This window comes from Dermacentor albipictus, chromosome 8 (assembly GCF_038994185.2).
Source record: "Dermacentor albipictus isolate Rhodes 1998 colony chromosome 8, USDA_Dalb.pri_finalv2, whole genome shotgun sequence".
Lineage (NCBI taxonomy): Eukaryota > Metazoa > Arthropoda > Arachnida > Ixodida > Ixodidae > Dermacentor > Dermacentor albipictus.
The window spans coordinates 12,844,179-12,861,760 of record NC_091828.1 but is presented as its reverse complement, the minus strand read 5'-3'; the positions used below and the strand labels follow the sequence as shown (position 1 = coordinate 12,861,760).

The 17,582-nt window shown below is 50.2% G+C and overlaps 1 protein-coding gene across 10 annotated transcripts in view; it reads right to left on the bottom strand.

Annotated features, from left to right (window-relative positions):
- LOC139048619 (microtubule-associated serine/threonine-protein kinase 2-like) overlaps window positions 1-17,582 on the bottom strand; it is a 705,675-nt gene that overhangs the window by 330,324 nt on the left and 357,769 nt on the right. For 7 of the 10 annotated variants that reach the window (XM_070523057.1, XM_070523062.1, XM_070523058.1 and 4 more), the window contains one exon: window positions 14,387-14,552. The exons of the other annotated variants lie outside the window; for them this stretch is intronic. In XM_070523057.1, the coding sequence (XP_070379158.1) occupies window positions 14,387-14,552 (166 nt within the window). The remainder of the gene's footprint in view (window positions 1-14,386; window positions 14,553-17,582) is intronic. 10 annotated transcript variants of the gene reach the window in all.

The following is a 17,582-nucleotide window of genomic DNA, read 5'->3' as shown; positions in this document are numbered from 1 at the left end:
GATAAAAATACGTGAGCTCCAATTACAAAATCACAAAGCGTTTAAGGTCTCTTAAAAGGGCTGAAAATCTATTTTCGTGGTAACTATTTTCTTTAGTGCAACCGAAGGCTTACTGATCAGAGTGTCTAATCATGAAAAGCACTGGGAAGGTGGAAGACGGAAATTAAAGATGATGAGCAAAACGACAACAAGGTAAAAGCGGGTGGTAGCACTTCGACAAGTGGACTCGTCTTCTTCAAGGCGACAAATGCTTTCCTTGGCACAGTATATATAGATAGCGTTCTCCTAAAGGGGAGTGGGGTTAAAGCGGATGGGCGAGGCAACAACCGAGGGTGTGTTAGCGGCGACGGCGTAGAATTGAAAATAAAGGGATCCTATTGAACATTGGTGAGGGAACGTGCGGCAGCGCCATGCATAAACCTACCGTGTGTTTTTCTGCTGTAGGGGCCTGGACGACATGGCAGGGGGTAGGATTAACTGATCCGCTGAAAGTCAGAGCCCTATTGTCTCTATGAAAGAGATAATAAGGGAAGCTTTTCTTATTCTCTCAATCAGAGAAACGATAGCTCACTGACTTGCAGCGCAGCAGATAATACCTTCGTTGTCACCTCAAGCCATTTCTGTTCTTTCTACATTTTATATTTATTAACTCAGGGCCCCAGAATTAGGGTGTAGAGTTCTATATGCTATACTCGCGGACAAGTTCCTGTGGAGATGAAGGGAAAGCTACGGAGGCAAAATACGCACAAGTGAGAGCATTCCTGAAAAGTGTCCCATGACTTTAGCCGCGTTAGTTGAATTTGAGGAAGAGAAAACATAAACACATCATTACCAACAGTTAAATGACATAAAACACACCACTGAGTGTAAAAGTTTACATATGTTGCGACTATAGTTTACATATAGTATACGTTTGTTGTGGCTGTTCCCGTCCGCGTCTCGGCAAACGCGAAACCGTCGCACGAAAAGCTGCGTCGATTCAGCGTCAGCGATTCAGCGATTCAGCGAGCAACCACAAAAACCATGGAACGCCAGCAGACTACTTTGTGCCGTAACATATGTGCAGCAGCCTCGCGCCCGTAGCTTTCCCTTCATTGCTTCATTGCTGCGGCTCTACGGTCTACAACCTGTCCAGCATTGGAGTTTGCTTTGTAGTCACTTTAACAGCCAAAGAGCAATTTATTTGTCATATTGCTTGCAAGGTACTACATTTAATGTATATTTGCTTTATATTATGTCGAAAGTAGTAGAAACGCTGTTGCTGGCACAATATTGTCACGTGGTCGTGATGTCAAAGAACACAGTAGCGCTACTGTGAAAAGCAAAACTAGCTTTTATTGGGCGAACCTATGCCCACAAAACAGGGTACACTTATAGCACAACGATAGCGGCGAACACGCTCGGCGATGGTCGAAAATCTGATCAGCGGGTCAAGCGCGTCGGCCTTTATAGAGCAGTCTTCGAATGTTCCAGACTAATCGTTCGGACCCGCGTGCCTTCCACAATGTTCTACACCATTCGCGTTACGCGATGAAATCAGATAGCACAAGGTTCGGGGAGACAACAGACAGCCGGGTAGAAGCATCGATAACTTTCCAGAAACGTCGGACACATGCAGGCGCGTACCGCGCTGTGCGATAACATTTGTTAGGCGGCAAAACTTGTCGCCCGATAAAGACAAGTACACGTGTCAATACCCCCCTCTTAAAAAGCATCGACCCGATGCTGCAAACAAACGAAAGTAATAAATAAGCACTCATAGCAAAGAGAAGAAAAAACAAAATAAGAAATGTTCGTTAGCGTCCGTAAAATGGTTTAAGACGCACCACGTGGACCACTTCAGGTCGTGCGCGACGTGGCTGCGAATGCGAAATGCCGTCTGGCACGACCTCATAGTCCAGTGCGCCAATACGTCAGATGACCTTGTAGGGTCCGAAATAGCGTCGCAATAGTTTCTCACTCAGTCCTCGTCGGCGTATCGGGGTCCATACCCAAACACGGTCGCCGGGCTGGTACTCGACGAAGCGTCGTCGGAGGTTGTAGTGTCGGCAGTCGGTCCTCTGCTGGTTCTTGATTCGCAGGCGGGCGAGCTGTCGGGCTTCTTCGGCGCACTGGGGATAGGTAGCGACGTCAAGATTCTCTTCGTCAGTTACGTGCGGCAGCATGGCGTCGAGCATCGTCGTCGGGTTCCTGCCGTAAACCAACTTGAAGGGCGTGATCTGTGTTGTTTCTTGCACCGCCGTGTTGTAAGCGAATGTTACGTACGGCAGGATGGCATCCCAGGTATTGTGTTCGACGTCGACGTACGTCGCTAGCATGTCGGCGAGGGTCTTATTCAGCCGCTCCGTAAGACCATTCGTCTGCGGGTGGTAGGCCGTTGTCCTCCTGTGCCTTGTCTGACTGTAGTTCAGAATGGCTTGAGTGAGCTCCGCTGTAAAGGCCGTTCCTCTGTCGGTGATGAGGACTTCTGGGGCGCCATGTCGCAGCAGGATGTTTTCGACAAAGAATTTCGCTACTTCAGTGGCGCTACCTTTCGGCAGTGCTTTAGTTTCAGCGAAGCGGGTGAGGTAGTCCGTCGCCACGATGATCCACTTATTTCCGGTTGTTGACGTCGAAAGGGTCCCAACAAGTCCATTCCGATCTGCTGGAATGGTCGGCAAGGAGGCTCGATTGGCTGTAGTAATCCGGCTGGTCTTGTCGGTGGTGTCTTGCGTCGCTGACAGTCTCGGTATGTTCTGACATAACGGGCGACGTCGGCGGTCAGGCGCGGCCAATAATACCTTTCCTGTATCCTCGACAGCGTCCGGCAGAATCCAAGGTGCCCAGCGGTTGGATCGTCGTGTAGGGCGTGCAATACTTCTGGACGCTGTCCTGACGGGACAACAAGAAGGTAGTTGGCGCACTGGTTAGAAGTTCTTCTTTACGAGTAGGTTGTTTTGAAGCGAGAACGAAGATAATCCTGGCTTAAATGCCCTAGGGACAACGTCGGTGTGCCCTTCCAAATACTCGATGAGGTTTTTCAATTCCGGGTCTGCTCGCTGCTGTTCAGCGAAGTCTTCTGCGCTTAAAATGCCGAGGAAGGCGTCGTCATCTTCGTCATCTTGCGGCGGCGAGTCAATGGGGGTGCGTGATAGGCAATCGGCATCAGAATGTTTTCATCCGGACTTATAGGTTGCAGTGATATCATATTTTTGCAGTCTTAGGCTCCACCGCGCCAGCCGTCCTGAAGGATCCTTTAAATTCGCTAGCCAACACAAAGCGTGATGGTCGCTGACGACTTTGAATGGCCTGCCATATAGGTACGGGCGAAATTTCGCTGTAGCCAAAACGATGGCGAGGCATTCCTTTTCGGTTGTAGAATAATTGCCTTCCGCTTTTGACAACGACCGGCTAGCGTAAGCTATCACGTGTTCATGCCATCTTTTCTCTGGACTAGCACGGCACCGAGGCCTAGGCTGCTGGCGTCAGTGTGGATTTCAGTATTGGCGTGCTCGTCGAAGTGCGCAACTACGGGCGGCGACTGCATGCGTCGTTTGAGTTCTTGAAATGCGTCGGCCTGCGAGGTTTCTCACTTGAACTCGACGTCACATTTAGTTAGCTGTGTCAGCGGCTCAGCGATACGTGAAAATTCCTTGAAAAATCGCCTGTAGTAGGCACACATGCCAAGAAATCTACGTACTGCCTTCTTGTCGATGGGCTGCGGGAACTTTGCAATGGCAGCCGTCTTCTGCGGGTCGGGGCGAACTCCAGACTTGCTGACGACATGGCCTAGGAACAGAAGCTCATCGTAAGCGAAGCGGCACTTTTCTGGCTTCAGAGTGAGCCCTGATGATTTGATGTCCTCTAGTACTGTCGCAAACCACCTAAGGTGATCGTCGAAATTTTCGGCGAAGACGACGATGTCATCCAAGTAAACAAGACAGGTCTGCCACTTCAATCCTGCTAAAACCGTGTCCATGAAGCGCTGGAATGTTGCAGGCGCCGAGCAGAGTCCGAATGGCATGACCGTGAAATCGTAGAGGCCGTCTGGCGTGATGAAAGCGGTCTTTTCGCGATCTTTCTCGTTGACATCTATTTGCCAGTAGCCAGACTTGAGATCCATCGACGAGAATTATTTTGCGTTGCAGAGCCGATCTAATGCGTCATCTATACGTGGTAGGGGGTATACATCCTTCTTTGTGATTTTGTTCAGTCGACGGTAATCGAAGCAGAAACGTAAGGTGCCGTCCTTTTTCTTCACCAAGACAACAGGGGATGCCCACGGGCTTTTCGACGGCTGGATGATGTCGTCGCGCAGCATTTCCTCGACTTGTTGTCTTATAGCTTCACGTTCTCGGGGCGAAACTCGGTAAGGGCTCTGGCGGAGTGGACGAGCGCTTTCCTCGGTTATTATGCGATGCTTTGCAACTGGTGTTTGTCGAATCCTCGAAGACGTCAAAAAGCAGCCTTTGTATCGTTGGAGCAGACTTTTGAGCTGCTGTTGCTTAATCATGGGAAGACTTGGATTAATGTCGTAGTCTGGTTCGGGAACCATGGTCGTCGGGGTAGATGCGGCGGAATCCGAGAGGACAAACGCATTACTGGTTTCCAGAATTTCCTCGATGTACGCGATCGTCGTGCCCTTGTTTATGTGCTTCAACTCCTGGCTGAAGTTTGTCAGCAACACTTCAGTTTTCCCTCCATGCAGTCGAGCGATCCCTCTTGCGACGCAAATTTCACGGTCTAGCAGTAGACGTTGGTCACCTTCGATGACGCCTTCTACGTCGGCAGATGTTTTGGTGCCTCCCGAAGATGAACGTCGTGGATGAAGTCATTTGCAAGTCCCGATTGTCCTGAGTACGGCTGGGTGAACTCCGAGGGAGGGTTATGCGGAAGAGACGGAAACTGAACGCTTGGATCAGCTGGAACTTCTGACACTTGTTGGCACGCAGCGAAAACAAGCTGCGTGCGAGCAGGGGACTGTCGATGCTTTCGGTTGCTCGAACGGCAAGCTGAAGCGAAATGTCCTACTTTTCCGCACGCACAGCAGGAAACGTGCTTGGCTGGACAGCCTGGATCAGATGCGATGTGTTGAGGTGAACCACATCGGTAGCAATAGCCCGCGATGTCTCGACTGGCTTCGTGAAGTTCGGGCCGTGCGCCATGTTGGCCGGCCTCCCCAGGTCGCGACTTTCCGCCATGCCGCCGAGCGCCATCTTGAAGCCGCCGGGTCGAGGCAGAAGGGCGGCGGGAACCGCCATCATGCGCGCCCGGGCGAGGAAGGTGATGGCTGTCGACGCTATCTTGGCGTTGCACCGAGACGCGCTGAACGGACGAGCTGTCGGAGACTTGAAGTTCTTTGTGAGCTTGCTGTACGGCTCGTCCGATTTCCTGGGCCTTCTTCAGCGTGAGGGACGCTCCCTCGTAAAGTAACCTTTCTCTAATTCTTGTTGACGCGACGCCTTGGAGAATTTGGTCGCGAAGGGACTCGTCGTGCCAAGCGCCGAACGCACAAGCAGGCGCTAGCCTTTGTAGCGCGGTGACGAAGTCCTTGAAGGTTTCTCCGGGTAGTTGCTTCCTTTCCCGGAAGATAATACGGTGCACCAGGGGGTTGGTGCTCTCTTCGTAGTGGTGGTCGAAGATATGAAGAACGTCTTCGAACGTAGTAGCCGTCTGGTCCGTTTGCGACGCGAGGTCGTAGTAGAGACGCTGCCCCTCCAAGCCTAAGTTACTCAGTATTATGGCTTTCTTCATCTCGTCTTGTAGTGCCTCGCCTCCGGTTGCCTCGAGAAACGTGCGAAAGTACCGTTTCCACGTGAGCCGCGGTACCGCAGGAGTGCCGGGTAGCGCCAGGAAAGGCGGCATGTGGGGTACGAACGCCATGCCGGGCACCGAAAACAAAGGCGGAGTTGCAGTTGACGGAGGAAACGTAGTTGCGGCGTCTTGCATGCCGGAAGCAGGAGCAGGAGCAGCAGCAGTAGAAAGGCCAGGGGCCGTAAAAGTAAAGTGAGTGGTTTACCTCGTCGCCAGTTTGTTGTAGGGGAATGGCGACGGAACGCGCTGTGCAGCCGGACGTGGCAAAGATACAGTGCTAGCGGCGTCCGGGCAGGATCCGGCACTCGTAGTAGCAGAACAGGTTCATCCTCGTCGCCAGTTTGTTGTAGCTCCGACGGGGCGGCCGGACGAAAGGGTTACGGCATGAGGCCTAAACGGCCGGGGCGCGCAGCGCCGCAAGAAAAGAGCCGGACTGCTCCAGTAGGGGACCAGACAAATAATAAGCGTCTTCATCTCTGAGGAGGCAACTTACAGGAAGCACTCACAGCGTTTGGCGCTGAGTGGCGCCCTGATGTAAAAACCGTTCCAAAACCAAAAGCAGAAGTTACGGATACCACAGCACTGCTGTTGCGTTCTTTGACAGCCCAAAAGTGTTCTGCCAGACGAGCTTGGTGAGATTTTTCTCACACCATTGCTTAGTTTTTCATGAACAGACTGGGAGACACTTCCTCTTGCTAACGAATATTTTATGTGTGCACCCGCTCATACTTATCGAGTCACTTTCAGCAAAGCTTACCTACATACCTGTAGCCCTTTTCACAAGCACTTGCTCACGCATTCAAAATGTTCACACCCATCTTTGTGGAAAACTTTTAGATAAGCGCAGTCTTATGAAGCTGTGCCCTGATTATTAGACCACATTTTGACTAAATGTGGTCTGATGAGCGAGACCAATGGCGACATAATTTTCAAAGCACCACTTGCGCTTACCGCCGCAGTTATTCGGCGCTCTTACCTCGAAAACCATCCGGTGTATGCCGGCCCGAGCGTGATCCATTGTTTCGTCAAATGAGCTGTTGTGTAGCTGAAACTCCAGTGCGTATTTTCTTGCTAATTTTTGTTCCGCTGTGTAGCACCTATATAGGATGAGGCAAGATCTTTCGCGGGATAATTATTTGTCGCATGTTCGTTTAGCACAAGGTTTTGTTGTGCGTCTTTCGCTGTGAAATAAATAAATAGCATTAGCCTGCACTCTAAAGGCCAAAGTCATCGCCTTTTCTTGAGATGTACGTGTACTATTTTGTATGATTGTATGGTGCGACGTCTATACACTGTTGGGACATGCCTATTGAGTTCCTGCCTGCCTTTAGGGAGGCAAAATGCATTGAGCAGAACGACAGCGTCGACTGGGACCGTCTGCCATAACAGTGGGCCTAAAATATGGTCGGGGTCCGCGGCTCTTCAGTCCATCTTTGGGCACAAGATTGGACAATGTTTTTCACACGAAAAATCAGCCGCTGCGGACCCTGGACGTTCGCTTGTGCGCCTGCATATGTCCGCAGGGGTGAAAACCATAATATTTTTCCCCAAAAGATGCCCCAAACGCCATGAATCGCCGCCGGAAGGACGGCTTGGTGGCCTTCACGCGTTAGCACGGCGAAAGGTTTCCTCGTTTTTCCTGAAAGCACTCCGAAACGCGACAGGTCGTCCTTTAAGTCGTCGTCGCGAGTTGTTTAGCAAGATGCCGACGCCTTCGTTCGCTGCTGCATTGACAGCTGTCTGCTGCTTGCTAAAGCAGGAAGCCTCGTGGTGGTTCGGTGCTTTATCTGACTGACACACCACAGACTGGACTGCCTCACACACTTGAATTCCTTCACTCAACCTCGGCGTGCGTTTGCCACGCCGGCTACGGGCGCATATTCCAAAGCCCCTGCAGCAGACGCAACCAATGCGAGCCAGTTGAAGGTACCGCTTGCCTATCACGTGAGGGTCTATTTCCCATTATTCCATTCCTCTAAATTTTTCATGACTAGGCTTAAAAACTGTCACGTGACGATCCCTCCTAGCAATTTCAGTTCAGCTCTGCGCTTTTTCCTTTGCGCGCGCCTGACTGAGCCGCGATAGTTGGCTTCCCTTGCGTGTTTTCATTCGCACACGCAGCCTACGATGCGTGGTGATGCTGTTATTGATCTTGGACTTCAGCGGAACATCATGGCGACAGCTAGAAGAAAAATGTGCCTGCAGTGCCCGTATAACTGCTATCGCAATAAAGAAGTCGCAGTTTCGCCTGGAAGGCGAAGAATCGATTGCAATAGTAAAGTAGGAGACTATAAACTCTGAAACATTCATTTAGTAACTGAATGGCCAATCATGGTGTTACGCGTGCAATGATAAGTGTATTTCACTCTATGAGCGCGGACACTCGCTGTCAAGGCGCTGGTGTGAGGAAGAAGGGCTGCAGTCGCGAGCGAACGAATTTACCTTCGTATTACTTCTCGCTTCATCGTGAACTTAGCGGCGAAAACACCGCAAACATGAAGATGAAGCTATGAGCTCTCCGCGCACCTATACTTTGAACTCATCGCAGATCGCTTTTAAGATCGGGCCCACGCGGCTGACTATTCATCGCAGATGGTATTCAAGATAAGGCCTGCGCGGCCATGCCACAGGCTGCCTCCACTAGCCAACCACAGGATCAGAGTGCCCCCTCCCACACAGCTCCCGTGATTTACGCGCGTTGGAGGACGATGTGCTTTCTCGCCGCCTTCTTTCCTTGCGCGCACGAGACCAAGCCACCCTCCTCGGCTCACCCTTGCACGTTTCCCCTCGCACCAACATCATGCGGCGCGCGGCCACGGTGTTTCGCGCTTGGACTTTCTACGGAAGACCCCACCGACGCCGATGGCGGAAATACGCCTGGAGTTTCTATATAATTACTATCGCAATAAAATTTGTTTGCAAAGGCGCCGTCTTGACGGCGCTTTACGCGTCCGCTGTACCGTCCCACTAACCTAAACGGTGCCTCCTTAAAGTCCAGGCGTCTGCCTTTCTGTCCTTGGCGCGCCCCGCTCGGTATGTAGTCGCGGGTGAGGAGTGTGATCGGTCGGGAGGCAGGGAACAAAGTGTGTTTATTATCAGACAAGGGGCTGCATATATAAGGACAGATACAAATATTAGCATGCGCACTTCGTACCGTAAGGGCACGTGTTAACATGTCAGTGCGCATACTTACATCTTCCTTCTTTTCGAAGAGAAAAAAAAGATAACAAAGAATTTGCAAATTCGCATGTCAGGGAGCTAATGCTGTGGTCTCTCTGGCAGGGGGTAACGTTGTGGTGGTCTACGCAGACGGTTACTTCTACGAAGGGTGTCTTCAGGTTGTAGCTCGGCCACCTGGTCAGGCTGGGATACTGACTCCGCAGAAACTGTAGCTTCAGGGTCCGACGTAGGTTGCATTTCTTCGGAACTGAGATGCTCCCTGGTGCGCCGCAGCTCTTGTCCGCTGTCTGTAAGTAGGTTGTACGACCGAGGTGTGCCTGCAGGGCCTACAACTATAGCTGGTGACCAGGTTCTACGTATCGTGTCGTACATTGATACTGGAGACCCACTGCGAAGTTGGAGTAGACGCTTGGCCGTCCGGTTGTAGAAGATCCGCTGCTTTTCTCTTATTTCCTGGAGGCGATTGCGAACGGCCTGTGGTGGCACAGTCCGCGGTTCGAGGTGCTGGGGAAGAACCGGCAACTGCGTCCTTGTTTGGCGACCCATCAACCTTTGAATGAGCGACTTCAGTTGCTCGTCCCTTGGCAGGTGTCGCCACTCCAGCAGGGCGCTGTAAAATTCGATAGTTGTGAAAGGACACTTTGTTAGCAGTTTTTTCGCCTCCTGCACTGCACGCTCCGCCATGCCGTTACCACGAGGATAGTACGGGCTTGAAGTTACGCGGGCTATTCCGAGCTGCGCAGCAAAAGAGCGGAAGCACGCGCTGTTGAAAGGTGGGTCATTATCCCTGCACAGCTTTGCCGGGATTCCATGAGACGCAAAGACGAGCATGCATGCATTGTTTACCGCTGTCGCTGTTCTATGACGTAGCTTTTGAATATCGAAAAAGAACGAGTAGAAATGCACGAGGATTAGGTAGGACAGGTGATCCTGGTGGAAAATATCAAGCCCTACTACTTGCCATGGCAGGCCTGGTATCTCGTGGCTAAGCATAGGCAGTCTAGTGTTCCTGCGCTTGTACTTTTCGCACGCTGCGCATGACTTAGCTAGAGCCGAGATGGCCGCGTTCATGCCGGGCCAGAACATTGCTTCTCTGGCTCTCATCTTCATTTTTTCGTCGCCTCCATGCGCGGTGTGTAGAAAACGCAGAATTTGCGGTCGCATGGCTGGAGGAATGACTATTTTGTTGCTTCTTAGGAGCAGGCTTTCCTCAACATTCATTTCGTTGCGGTAACACCAGTATGGACGCAGGGCATGCGGCACATGATTCTTCGTTTCCGGCCATTCTGTGCTCGAGTAACGGCGCAGTTCCGCCACACTGGCGTCTTTGGTAGTTTCGTGCCGAATACTCCCGAGCTGCTGGTCTCACAGAGGAAGCGAAGGAATAACGCTGACTTGAAATTGTTCTGTCTCGTCGGTTAGTTCCGTAGCACTCGGGAAGCGAGAAAGCGCATCAGCTAGAAATAACTCCTTGCCTGGTTTGAACGTGACCTTGATTGGGAATCTTTGCAAAACAAGCCTGATGCGCTGATATCGTAGCGGGCATTCACAAAGTGGCTTTTTGAATACAGATTCCAGAGGCCTGTGATCCGACTCGACGGTAACCTCTGACTGCCCGAAGATATAATCTTGAAATTTTGTGCAACCATGAACAATTGCTAATGTTTCCTTCTCGATCTGCGCGTAGTGCTGCTGTGCTTCCGTTAGCGAACGGGATGAGTAGGCAACTGGCTGCCCATCCTGTAGAAGAACGGCTTCTACGCCACGATGACTGGCGTCTACTGACAAGGTCAATGGTTTTTCTTGGTTAAAATAGGCAAGGACTGGCGCCTTTATGAGGATCGCTCGAAGTTGACGAAAGCTGTTTTCTTGCTGGGCTGTCCAGACCCACGCGACGTCCTTTTTTAACAACTCGCGAAGCGGCGCTGACAACGTGGATATGTTAGGGACAAACCGAGCCACGAAGTTGACCATGCCGAGGAAAACATGCAGTTGCTTACGGTTTTGCGGTGGCGGGACTTGCACGATGTCTTCGAGTCTGCTTGGGTCCAGGCACAGCCCCTCTGGAGTAAGAATGTGGCCCATGTAGCGGACTCTGGGCTGGAGGAAATTGCACTTATTCTTATTGAGCTTCAGGTTGTGTTGTCTACACCGGGACAGCAAAGCTACTAAATTTCTGCCGTGTTGCTCTGGTGACTGTCCCCAAACCAATATAACGTCCATAACGACGTCAACTCCCCTCAAGACCTCTCGTACCTAGTGCATCACCCGCTGAAAAATTTCCGGCGCGGAAGCGATGCCGAACGGCATGCGCAGGAATCTGTATCGCCCGTAGGGCGTGCTCATAGTGCATAAGCGGGAGCTAGGCTCGTACAACTTAATCTGCCAGAATCCTGAGGATGCATCCAGAGTAGAAAAGAATTTCGCTCCATGCAGCCGCGGTAGGATGTCTTCTAACGTCAGCATGTGGTAGTGCTCTCTTAGAAGTGCCTTATACAAGTCGGATGGGTCCAAGCACATGCGCACTTTTTTTCTTTACTACCACAACCATCTGACTAGACCAGGAAGTCGGTTCTGTTACCTTAGCAAGGACACCGTCGCGCTCCATCCAGTCCAGCCCAGCTCACGACGCGCTCCTGAAGGGCGATGGCTAATCGCCGCACTGGCTTGATGACGCCTCGAGCTTCATGTTTCAGCTCCATGTGGTAGGCTACGTCTTTGATTTCTCCCAGCCCCAGGAAAACATCTCGAAACCTTTCCACGATTTCGTTAGTTTCTAAGGCATCTACGGTGTTTATGCGGCCAATCAGCCCTAAGCGTTCAGCCACCTTGCCACTCAATGTAACAGGATCCGCTTGTTTCACGGTATAGAATAGCACCTGAAGCTCGATCTTCTTCGTCGCCTTTTCTTTGTGCCCGAAAAACGACCGTAGCGTAGAGCAGCAGTTTTGTGCTGGCCTCGTAGTTGTGTTTCTGAGTGTAATTTCGGGCATGACGCAACAGTTGGCTCCAGTATCAATTTTGCAGCGTATGGCGGAACCTGCCATGTCGACAGTCACTGACCAGCGGTCGTTGCCATCAGTTGCATTGACTTCGAGGGTTTGAAGAAAATAGCCCTCGTCCTCTGCCATTTCGACCTGTTTTATCCTACATGCTTGGCCCCTCGGTCTCGCTTCTGGTTGACGACACGCCCACGCGAAGTGGTATCGGCCGCCACACTTGTTACAGCGCTTGCCTTGCGCAGCGCACTTTGCTTTTCCGTGTGCGTAAGAACAGTTTGAGCAAATTCCGAGGCTTGCTTTTGATTTCATAGCATATAATGTGGCCTCATCAGTTGCGCTTACTTGTGCCTCCCTGATCTCGTTAAAGTGCCCCTTCGCTTGCTCCTTTGCTCGGCATATTTCCACCGCTTTGGCATACGACGGATTTTCAGACAGAAGTTTCTGCTGCAGGTCCTTGTCTCTAACTCCTAGAATTATTCGACTGCGCAGTACTCTGTCCTCCAGTTCTCCGAATTCACACAAGCGAGCAAGAGTTCGGATATCGATCAGCCACTCGTTAAAAGATTCGCCGTCACGTTGACCTCGGGAGCAGAAACGAAAGTCGTTGAACGTTAAATTCCTCGCTTGTTTGTAGTGGACCTCGAATTTTTCAATGAGCTTATCGAGGTCTTGCTTTTCGTCCTCATTTGCGAATTTGAAGGTATAGAACACCCGCCTTGCTTCTTCACCAACTGTCACAAGAAATGTTGCTGCCTGAACTTCTTTAGGCTGCTTCCTTAGTCCGGTCGCCGTAGAAAATAGAGTAAACTCACTTTTCCAGATGATCCAGTTCTGGTAAGCGTCACCCGTACTTTCCAGTGGCTTTGGCGGTGGTAGAACCGTCGACACCATACTTCTTTCTCTGGAGTCTACTAGGGGTGCAGCTGAACGAGGGGGCGGGGAAGAACAGTGGTGAATGCGGCTTGCGAAACGCGTCGCCGGCCCACTTCTGACACCATGTGAACGGTTGGGAGCCCTGGAAGAAAGTGTGTTTATTATCAGACAAGGGGCTGCATATATAGGGACAGATACAAATATCTGGCACTAGTTAACGTGACAGTGCGCATACTTACAAGGAGGACGTTGAGGCACACTAGCGACGGCCACGAAACACCCTTTAGTCAGAGGACCTCGCTGCACTCCCTATAGGGCCCCAAATCACTGTGAGCTCGATTGTTTGTGATATTTGGCTGCGGTTCTTCGTCACCTTTGCCGCTCTCCGCACAGGCGCCATCTGTTCTTCGTGGCATACTTCTCTGTGATCATAACGACGAAAGAATTATCTGAAAAAGCCTGAATGCGAGCACAGGATTGTTTTCTTGCTTCTGTTGCGATAGTAATTATGTGGACACCACGGGTCAATTTCCGTCGTAGTCGTCACTGTCGGCGTCGGCGTCACCATGATATTTTGTAAAAGTCTAAGTGCCATTACAACCCGGCCCCACACCGTGTATTTTGGGTGCGAGCGAGTTCTGTTGAAACGGAGCCGAGAAGGATGGTGGCTTGATGCTGTGGTGTCTTCTCGCGATCGCCAGGGAGGAAAGTGGGGATGGTACATGCTGTCTTCTCACGTGCGGAAGGGGGAAACGTAGCGATGTGCGCGCGCTAGGAGGAGGGGATGAAAGTGGTAGGTTAGTATGCATTTCGTTTTACTCTGGCTGCTGCTTCTGAGCATGGCCGCACGCGCCTTATCAAAGACCGATCAGCGTTAAGCATAGAATCTAGGTGGACTGAGAGCGCATACGCTCGTCTACGCGGTGTTGTCTCGTCTTATTTCGCGTTGAAGCGAGAAGCAGCACAAAGGTCACTTCGCTCACTGTTTCTGCTCAAGACGATGAACAAAACGAGAACAAGGTAAAAGTGGGAGCCATCGTTTGGACAAATCGACTTGTCTTTTTCCATGCGCCTTGAAAAAACAATTCCGCTTGTCCAAACGTTGGCTCCAGCTTTTACCTTGTTCTCGCTGTGCTCATCGACCAGTGAAGTTGTTATTTCTTGGAGGTCGGTGGCTCGAAGGCTATGCGTCATAAGCTGCTTTTGAACGTCTCTTGTTTTCTTAATACGATGCATTTTTGGTGTGAGTGTCGGGAACCTTATGTGACGTTCCTTTCCTTTTTAAGCAGTAAATCATTGTTGCTAGTTTTGGTCAGGTCATGTTTCTCTGTACCGAGTCCATCACTGGCTTCTTCCCATTGGTGCACTCTATCTTCCTCATGTGATTTACCAGTAGACGGAAACGCAATTATTTTTGTTTCATATACATGACACGTATTCTTTAATCTAACGAACCAATACAGGACAAAGAGAAGAATCGATTAGGTAAAGTGTTACATTGAAATCATAGTGAATGTTCTGTGCCTTGTCGTGCTCACCTTGCAGGTGAAACAAGAGTAGTACTTGACCATGAACGGATTGCGGACCACGGAGGCGAGCACCTTGTCCATGGCAGCATGTTTCTGGCGCGTAAAGCGATCCATGTTCACCAGCTTGACGGTTGTAACCAGGTTGGCCGGCTTGTAAGTAGCAAGGTGCACGACCCTGCCATGATATCCGTGTACGACGCGCTTGGTGCAGGCCGGTAGCAAACAAATAAATCCTATACACTCAAAAATGGCATTGCTAAACAAACTGATAAATCATGTACAGACAGTACTTTTTCTAGATGTTCAATTGTGGTGGCTAGCCGAGAAAGCTCGCACGACTGGACTCTCAGAAAAGACAGGCAGACAGCAATGCAACAAAAACAGCCTTGGTAGCCATGTTCACTGAAACGCAGTTCGTAACACAAAAGCAATAAAATTTCCGACACTTCTTTTTCATGAATCCCATATAAACAGGTATCTAAAAATTTCAAACAAGCCATGTTCAACATGATGTCTCGGTTCAATATAAAGAGTTCTATAAAGCTGAAAGAAAAAAAGCAAACTATCGTTACTATATGACGCCGCTTTTTACCTGACCGGCACCCATGCCTGCGGAAACCGACCTCCGAAAACGAATTAACAAGCTGGGACATTTTCCGAGAAAAGTTTCGCGAACTGTTCGGTGATCTATTTGAGCACATGGTCGCAGCAAAAAAATAAGGCCTTTGCTACATGCGCTGAAAGCTGCACAAAGTGCTACGTCTAATACACATAAGTCATCCTGGCTCTTTGCCGCAAAGCTATTGACAAGATGTCTGAAACAGGCAATGAACGTATTAAATAGTATCACCGACGACGCCTTCAATTTGCTGGTTTTCGGGAACGTTTCTTGTATAGGCGTCATCATAAAATGATGCCATGCTTCGATAAAGTTAACAGCGTGTGCATCACGCCCCACTATTTCTGCCTGCCCAATACCGCAGCTACGTCGACTTCCGAGGGCAGCCAATCCCCGCCAGCCAAACCCATGTGGCAACGTTACTCGTGTCATTCGCCGCGTACTCGAGATCGCCTATTCGCTATCCCACTCAGCGACGCCCACCAATCCATCAACAGCCTCAAATGCTATGATCCATGCCGTTGTCTGACAGGAATTTAAAAACATCGGTTTCATGTCCGTATGCTCATCCACCCACGAACCCAGCATACTGCACTTCTCTCGTGGCCATCCTCATCTTCGACAATCCTTTCCAGCCACATCCTTTACACCGTCCGAATAGTACACAGATAAGGTGCAGTGGTGGCGTAGGGGTAGAGCATCCGCCTCGCGTGCAAGAGGACCGTGGTTGAAATCCCGGTGCCGCACAATTTTCCACCGGATAAAAAAAAATTAAGAATCCGCATGGTGATACAATTGCACAAAGAGGCCTGGAGTGCGGCATGATCCCGGTAGCCAGAACCGGTAGCGCACTGCCTCACCAGAGCAGGATTTGCCAACCTGGTGCAGTACTTGGCCACAACCTCCTATATGAATACAACAGTCAAACCCCGGCCCTCATTCCCCAGCAGTTGCGAAGTAACTGACCACGGCGGCGGTCAGACCTGTGATGCAGCAGAGGATGCTAAGAATTCCTGGATCCCGACAGGCCGCCATTGGAATCTGAACCTGATAATGAGGTTAGGAGCAGAAGAATAGCATATACAGTGCTAAAAAGCAGGCACGTCCTGTGCTACCAGGGCTTAGCGGACAAACGAGAACTAGGAGTCGGATTTCTGGTTAATAAAAAATTAAATTAAATTATGGTGTTTTACGTGCCAAAACCACTTTCTGATTATGAGGCACGCCGTAGTGGGGGTCTCCGGAAATTTTGACCACCTGGGGTTCTTTAACGTGCACCTAAATCTAAATACACGGGTGTTTTCGCATTTCGCCCCCATCGAAATGCGGCCGCCGTGGCCGGGATTCGATCCCGCGACCTCGTGCTCAGCAGCCAAACACCATAGCCACTGAGCAACCACGGCGGGTTTCTAATTAATAAGGTTATAGCTGGTAACATGCAGGAACTCTAGAATTAACGAGAAGGTGGCAGGTCTTGTTGTGAAACTTAATGAGAGGTACAAATTGAAGCTCGTACAGGTCTACACCCTTACATCCAGTCATGATGACCAGGAAGTCGAAAGCTTCTATGAAGACGTGGAATCGGCGATAAGTAAAGTCAAAACAAAATACACTATACTAATAGGCGACTTCAATGCCAGGGTAGGCAAGAAGCAAGCTGAAGACAACGCAGTGGGGGAATATGGCATAGGCTCTACGAATAGCAGGGGAGAGTTATTAGTATAGTTTGCAGAACAGAATATTACACGGATAATCAATAGCTTCTTCCGCAAGCGGGATAGCCGAAAGTGGACGTGGACGAGGCCGAATGGTGAGACTAAAAATGAAATAGACTTCATACTATGCGCTAACCCTGGCATCATATGAAATGTGGACATGCTAGTCAAGAACTAAGAATAGGCAAGAATCAGATGTATGCGTTAAGAGACAAAGCCGGCAATATCATTACTAATATGGATAAGATAGTAAGATATCCTTCAGTAAAAATACTGAAGGATATCTATAGCGGCTACACATCCACCATCGTCCTCCATAAAGAAAGCAATAAAATCGCAATGAAGGCTTACGAAACGGGTTCCACTAAAATTTAGGACGACGCAATGAGCTATGGAAATAACAAGGATGGGTGTAGCGTTAAGGGATAAAAACAGGGCCGATTGGGTGAGGGAACAAACGCGGGTTAAGGACGTCTGAGTTGAAATAAAAAAAAATGGACATGGGTAGGACATTTAATGAGCAGGGAAGATAATCGATGGTCATGAAGGGTTACGGACTGAATCCCAAGGGAAGGGAAGCGTTGCAGGCGGCGGGCAGAAAGTTAGGTGGGCGGATGAAATTAAGGAGTTTGCAGGGACAACATGACCACAAGTAGTACATGACCGGGGTAGTTGGAGAAGTATGGGAGAGGCCTTTGCCCTGCAGTGGGCTTAACCAGGCTGATGATGACGATCATGATGATGATGAAAACGATGACGACAGGCCCATCGGTTTCCGCTGCTTCCGCATTGGCCACCTGGCTCGTCACTGCCACAGCTCATGGCCAACTCCGTCTCAGAAATACAACAGTCATATAATAATAACCATAAT